Below are 8,162 nucleotides of genomic sequence, written 5' to 3'. Positions count from 1 at the left end.
TAAAGAGATTATATATAATTATTAGGAAATTATTTTACATTCATGCACGCTTATCTGAATGGTATTTAGCTAAATATAAAATGTAATTTTTTAAATGACTCTACTTCTGGCTTTCTAAATTATTAGAAGATGTACACAGGTGGCTAGTTTCCAGAACTGCCTCTGAATGAAAAGAGTATACAAGCGCGCGAGATATAGATAATCAGCTTAATATAATGTAATATTAGCGACGAGGCCAAGCATGTGGAAAGAGGCCGGCTGGTTGTGTTTTATCAAAGGCAGTCGCAGTCTTTCATGTCTCACGCTTTATTAGATTATATCGACAGAACAAAATTAATTGTATGTTTAATTTATCATCAGTTCGTTCAAATGAAACTGATCATGACCGAAACTTTTTCGCTTAAGGAAAGAAATGAAATATTTACGATCTACGTCATCATTAATATTTAGAATACTAAGTTTTATCATTTTTAATCTTTTATTAATTTTACTTTTAACGCTATTTTAGAGCTCGTATACATATATATAAATTATATTAAGTTAATTAATTCTTCTAATTTTATTTTATATAATTTGAACATATATTTAGTCTTATACGCGAATGCTACAGTTATCATCGAAAAAATACAAAATAAAATTAATAGATAAATAAAATTGCTTTACAAGTATAATTTGCAAAATGTATAATATATATATAGCAAATGTAAGGTAATAAAACTGACGCTTAAAATTGGAACGATTAAATATATATACAATATCAAAAGCAAAAAAGTTTAATCTGCCAGTTACCAGACATAATAATCAATAAATACAGGAGAAATTTTACATTTATTAATTGTTAATAAAATTATCATTGTGATGTTAAAACTTTTACATATTTTTAAACTTTATAATATATATTGATTGCAAATAAAAATTATAAATATTTCTGAGATGTAAAAAAATGACAATGGTGACAATCTAATCTCTTTCATCTGGTCGTATCTGATATTTTCATAAATGATACATATAAGTGATATTATAGTAATTATTTCATAATTATAGAAAAGGACACTGTGTATTTATTTCTTGATCAGAAAAAGAAGACTTTTCTCTTTCTATCAAAAGTTGAGAAATATCAGTTTTTATCTCCCATTTACAAAATTTTCTCTTGAGGGGACTTTTGACCTCGCGCAAGATCACACTCATGGACTCCCGATGCCCGTCATATACGCGAATACGCCTTAATGCATCTTTTATCCCACGAAAACCGCTTCATTCGAGAAAATTGATCGAGTGTGAAAGACCTCGTTCCATGATCCATTAGAATTCCATGCGCTTTGATCTTTTCAACGAGCCGGAGTGTATCCGATCGCTCCCCGCTACCTTTCTTTTTTTATGAAAAGCGCTTTTTGCGGGAATCAAACGCGAGTACAATAAAATTAAATCGCCAAACAGCAATTTGACACGGCTTTATTCTTCCAAACGCGTTTTTGGATTAATTTGCGCGCGATATTGCGTTATCAATTTATAAAACGTTATCCTATCCGTGAAAGGTTTGTTAAAATTTAATTCTACGTGCTTCGTTACATCTCAGCGTTATTTGTCGGTTTAATACCGATTCTCTTCTAACAACTATCTTGGATTACTACTAACTTGGACTAATGGGCAACAAATTGAACATTTGCAAAAACATATATATGAATATATATTGTCTCACGTAAACTTTCCTCCCAACACGAGAAAATTATTTCACTTTTCGTGATCCGCATATGTTCTGTATATATGTGTGCTTGTGTGTATGTGTCACAGATCGCTGTAATACGAATCCGACGAAATCGGCAAGCTGCAGGTATATCACTTTTCAAGAGAGCCGGGACTCAGAAAACCTGAGCGTAAGCCTATCAGCGTAGAAACCATTATTGTCGGTCACCCCTCGAGCGGGGGGGCTGAAAAGACGACGACGAGTAGAAAGAGATCGGTTCGAGACCGCCGATCGTCGCCTTGCTGGGCGCGCTTCTGGATGCTCTGATGCCCCCTAATAGCCTTAATGAAGTGTGTACACCTAATGTGTGTATGTAGAGCCGGGCGCGGCGTGTCATAACGACACTAATTTTTAAGCATAACCGTACACCCAGCTTCACAACGTGTGAACAAGTGAGGTTCTCAAAGGTCCAGGCAAGAATCGCAGAACGTATCCCTTTGCGCGGGATCCCTCCCGACTCGCAGCGGGACATTTCACGTTTTTCGCTGCAAATTAGGGTGATCGTGAAATCGGGGATCCGAACCGGTTAATTTTGAGTAGACCAATTTTTGATGTTATAAATACGAAAAATAAAAATTACGTTTGCCAATTATTGCGTTCTCACATTTTCACGAATAATCAAACTGCATTAATGCACTAAAGCGCACAATTATTTTAACTTTATTTAATTTACATAATTATTATACATCCATTCTTCTGGATTTAAGCGAAAAATTTTTTGAAAAGATATTCGACTCTCGCAGCACAAATAACATTATATAATAGCCAATTTTTTTTTAAATCCTTCAAGTATAATCTTCTATTCTGAATACTTGTTCAAGAAATTTTTTAAAAGCGAAATCCCGCGCGTGCAAAAAATACTGTTATTAAATCAAAAGATGGATAAGTATAATGTTGTAGATATATATTTATTATAGTATATATCTCTGAAATGATGCTTATACGATTCGAGCCGAATTATTTGTTATAAGTACACTTATCGATTAATTACATCGTGAATTAACTGAACATTAAATAGATAAATGTTAAATGCGACGCAGTAAAGTAAAATAAATAAACTAAATAGAAATTTACTTGTATGTTTGCTTTATTATACAATATTTCAAATGAGTCCCAGAAAATCAAGCATGCTCGCACGAGAGCGATTATTATTTCGCGGAGGCAACATTAATCTCGAATAATGACACTCGATGAATTATTAGCGTTGAAAAAAATCACAACCCGTTTCGTCTACGCGTTTCTAAGCATTATATATTCTCCGCTTATACGTGAAACCATTGCGGTAAACGCGAGCCATTACGGCTGTATTACATGCATGCTTAGGAATATTTCGACTGCACACTCAAATTAATCTATGGTTTTACATGAGCCGTTTTACGCGAAGTTCATGTAGAAACCGTAATAATGTTTTGCTGCGACGTTTACGTGAGCGAAATGTCGAATGAAAAGAGATATTGAGTTACGCATAAATTCTATAAATTGATATGCAGATTTGTAACTTTAATATTAATGTTTAAATACTCGCGCGTAATCTCGTTACATATATTATATCGTAAAATTGGGAACAAGTAAAATTAACATTTATTTTAATCTATCTGATTTTGATCGTACAGAATTTTATCGTGCTTATCACACACACATTTAAATTAGACAAATAAAACCGCAGATTTTTTAATAGTAGCATTTAACTGCTGAATGCGTAAAAAAATTGCGGACAGTCTCGAGAGAAAGATAAGCATCAATGATAACGGATATAAATGATGGCGGTCGTTATCTCGGCAGATGGACTAATAGACGTCGTTCGGACTGTATCTTTAACGACAGTTTTCGTACGTGTATTACCGCGAGTAATTTTTGCAAGCGAAAGAGATCTTTTTAAACGACATCACACAACGTTTGTGATATTTCTACGTCAATAAATGTAGAAGAAGAAGAGAAAGGAAAGAAGAGAGAGAGAGAGAGAGAAGGAGAGACTTCATCGAGAGACGCAGACGGAAGCGTCGAAGAACGACGAAGAGGTAAAAGTATAAAGTGAGCATATTACTATTGAGAATAAGTACCTGGCTTCGAGACGGGTACTCTACTCCGGAGAAGAGGGCGGACTGGGAATGGACGGCGGGGGTGCAAATGGGGTGGTACAATGGGCACTAATGGATCTCAAGCCGCCGCGAGAGGCGCTGCTTTTAATCTAATTGTTCTTCATAGCAACCGCGATCGCGATCAGTGGTATTCAACTGTGATCCTTCGTCTATGCTGCAGCATCTTGCAAAGAAAAAAAAAAAAAAGAACGGCCCGTGATATCCGTTGGGGCACACTTGCGCTTAAAGCCGGAAACTTCCTTTCTATTCTACCTCGGAAAATGTGGGTGTAATTTGTGTCTCGTGCAGATGAGAAATATTTCCGAGAAACATCGACTCTTTACGACTATTTTAAGATAAATATGCAAAACTCGATAATTGGCTTCTAATTTTGTCTTAATACATATACAATATATATTGATTAATTATAACAAATATATTTTAAAATAGAATAGGTAATTTAGGGGAACATCTCGACATATTGATGTGAAAATTACAGAAAATTATATTGATAAAAAATAATATAATTTTATATTAACTAATAAATATTTTAATATTTTACAAACTGAAATAGATATACTTTTTTTTTTAATTTTAATTTTATATGCGTATACAAGAAAGACTGAAGATCAATAAAATATTAAAAATAAATGTGCTTGATGCTCATTTTCTACTTGATCTCATCTTATTACATTAAGGAATTATATGACATTGTGAGAAAAATTCAGGCATTTTGTATAATTAAAATAATATAGATAATATCCCTTTTTAAAAATAAGAAATAAAATAAAAATATTGTTTTATGAATAAATAATGAATAAAATTATCAATGAATGAAAAACCATTTAAATACAATTATTATACATAAAGTGCGTTACACTTTTTGTCAATCTTTTCCTTAGAATTATTTTTAACATTCTCTACAATATGCATTCAATTTTGTCATAATAATAACACTTTACAATAATTATTAATGTATTTTTGAGATCCAAGCTTTCACGACGATGCAAAATGATATAAAAGTGTCACCTTAATTTACGAAGTAAAAAGATATTTAAAAGACATTTTTCTTATAAATTGTTCTAGTAACGTTTGTCTTCTATACATCTTCTTTATTCTGCCTTCTCCTCTGAAAACGATGTCAAAAGATTATAGGACCGAAACCGAAATTTAGCAATACGGTGAAACGAAATCGGAGCGAAGTGGACGTCGAGCGTTTCTTTCTACATCTAGTGATTCCATTTAGCACGGCATCTACTTTGCGGCATTATGCGATACGGTCGTTGAGCTAAAATGCAAGCGTTTCGAAAGCGTACGCGTACTTGTCCTAATGTGGCAATGCGAAATGTCTGCGCCCCAACTCTGACTTTCTTTGCCTAAAAACTCACGAAAATATATACACCCATTCCGTGGCATTCGCGTCTCTGTCTCTCTCTTTTTATATTCTCCTTCGCTTTTAGCTCCGTATAAATTATTAAAAAGCAGCGTTCGAATCAACGCGTCAATAAAATTTCACCTGTATAAGACTCCATGAATTGCCTTGTGAAATGAAATATCATTCGCCCAGTCTATACGTTATCCGTGCGTTTTATCGAGACCGCCAAGCAGGTGGTGCAATAATTACCTTCCCGCGCGATAACGCCAACGATAACGATAATTCTCGCGTTCGCTGTGCGGCCTTCGCCCTTCGCGCGACAGATAAATTTCTGATAACGCGGATAAATTGGCCGGATTGTAATTGCCGTTGTGCGTGTTACCGGCGTTCACGCCGGGATGCGCCTGGTCCCGGGCAACCCCCCCCCCCCCCCCCCCCCCCCCCCCTCTCGCCCTCCTCTCTTCCCGAACGAAATTCACTTTCGTCGACGGAAAATGCGTGCAGTCCGGAGGGAAGAAGGAGAGGAGGGGGGACGCGATTAAACGCGCGGGCGTTTAGGATCCGTGGGAATTCGGGGTCCGTGCGGGTGCACTGCCAGCTGTGCGCGGAATTCAGGAAATCGTCGTAATGACGCGGCCGATACGCCAAATCTTTTCATGATTAATGACGCGGAAGCGATTTTGTAGTACGCCCTCTTCCCCTCGCCCCCTTGTGAATTGCCTCTGAATTAGGGTGGCTCGAGCACGGGTGCGAAAAAAGCACCTGCGGCTTATTAACCGTGATACGTAAGCAAAGACCACTACTATGCTACGAAATGTTTAGATATCGAAAAATGATCGCGTGCAATTAGTGGCGCTTCCTGATGATTCCTGAGGTCTTTACATTTTACTTTTATCTGTCAAAATCGTTTTTTAATTAATTTCAAATATTAAATGTATCAACTAATTTTTTTCTGTTTTATTTTATTTAAGAAAAACTATATTAATAATTATCCGAGATTTATATCTTAACTTTTTAAGATTGATTTTAAGGGAACTGACAGTTTGTGCTGGCAAGCAGTATTAGTTTCGGAAGAAATACAGTTCTGCATGATTCTTCGTAAGTGCAATATATTTCTTTAACTTAATGAATAGCCTACATATTTACACAAAGTCTATAGTTGATATATATGGTACATATGTATATATAACATGCCTAATGTTAATATAATACATATATTTTACAAAAGTTTCTCTCGCGCATGATATATTTCACTTGATACAATACATTCACAGGCGAGATTCTGTACAGCATTTGGAAGGAATTCTACACGGCTGCATTCGCGTCTACCTTTTTACATCCAGGATAAAAGCAATTGTGACACAGGATAAATATGACATCTCGTAATATTTTTTTAATCAAATCAAATTAAATTGAATATATTAATCTCTTATTGATTTCTATTAATAAATAACAACGCACTTAATTAAATAGCATTTAATTTAATAAGTAGAAAAAGTTATCTCATTTTTAAAATTTTATAAATTATTTATTACACATTAAATAATATATATTCTAGTGTCATATTTCTAGCCCAGCGTAACAATTAGCTTGATTCACCTAGAGAAACGAGTTTTTGATATCGATGAAACAGATTGTTATATCATCGTCGAGTAACAACGCGAGCAGTATTAAATAATTAGAATAACGATGTATAATATCATATAACGCTGCGCTATGTGCGACACTATATTTCTGAAATTTCATTTCAATGTTTCGCGGAAACGTTGATAGAATCAATAAATTAATTTTATCGAAAACTGACGATGTTTTCGATCAAATTAACAGCTGGCCGAATAGCGAGAAAAAGAGATAGATGCATATGTGTTTAATTAGAATTGCAAATTTTGATAAAAGAACTAGATATTTTTTCTTTATAGTAGTTTCTGTAAATCCCCAATTTTATTAATCGTATTTATTTTCTCGATGAAGAGAGCATAAATAATATTATATGTAATATAATAAATTTTCTAATTTATTTCTATAAACTATAACTTGTAAATCAAATATGTATTCCTTTTTTTGTACTTAATTAAAAATTATACTGACATAGATTATTTTATTATCAAGATTTGAATTTAATTTTTAGGGAGGAGATATTATTTATTTTTCTGTTTCAGATTTATTTAAGATCTGTTTTATCACACATTATTGATATTATTCAAGATTATATATTTTTGTTTTGAGATTGGTACATTAAATAATAATTTTGAATCATACGATGATCAAGATGATCGGGTTCCTTAACCCGTTTCATCCTTAGATCCAAAAAGCACGTGTATTTGATCAGCAGCTAATTAAAATATTGTTATTAATATATTATATATATAATAAACTTATGATTGTGTCTTATACAGACTGCTAATTAAAATTGAAGCGTATAAATCAATCAACAATATCCAGCTATGCTGATCAAATATGTTCAAAATTAACATCACCAATATGACGCAATGAATAACCAAATTAATATCAAATCGTTTACCTTTTCGTTTACCTTCTGCTCAAACACGTGCTACTCGATTCCTAGATCTTGATCGTACAGAGAATCCCGAATGCAAGGGCAAACATAAATTATTGATAAATTCTTTGTCAAAGTACCAAAAGTCTTGATGTTCTTTTTTTCACAATTTACTTTAAAATCAAAAGTAAATGCGTTTTCTTCGGGAACATTTTGTATATTAAAATGCCCGATATCTCGAATCGTGCGTACAACGCGAAGTAAATCTCTCTAAGCCTGATAATAACAAAGAGAATCCTTTTCGCGCAGGCGGCAGGTATTTATGCCGCGTGCGAAACATTTACGTTGGTATCAAATATGTGGGTGAGATTCCCGGGAACACACACACACACACAGACAAGTTCCTCATATTTACAAAAGTCCGTAAGAGCTCTCACAGTTAATTGTCCGCCTTGCGTAGAGCCTCCT

At 34.1% G+C, this 8,162-nt stretch overlaps 1 protein-coding gene across 1 annotated transcript in view; it reads left to right on the top strand.

Moving 5' to 3' along the window:
* The window catches only part of LOC115241043 (protein mothers against dpp-like), a 13,628-nt gene extending 5,980 nt beyond the window's left edge, over nucleotides 1-7,648 (top strand). Inside the window, exon 3 of the mRNA XM_029816558.1 lies at nucleotides 7,594-7,648. Within this exon, the coding sequence (XP_029672418.1) occupies nucleotides 7,594-7,648 (55 nt within the window). The remainder of the gene's footprint in view (nucleotides 1-7,593) is intronic.
* The last annotated feature ends 514 nt before the right edge of the window (nucleotides 7,649-8,162 follow it).

Source organism: Formica exsecta, unplaced genomic scaffold, assembly GCF_003651465.1.
Source record: "Formica exsecta isolate Colony F162 unplaced genomic scaffold, ASM365146v1 scaffold465, whole genome shotgun sequence".
Lineage (NCBI taxonomy): Eukaryota > Metazoa > Arthropoda > Insecta > Hymenoptera > Formicidae > Formica > Formica exsecta.
The sequence above is the reverse complement of the archived record's forward strand: the minus strand, read 5'-3'. Positions and strand labels throughout refer to the sequence as shown.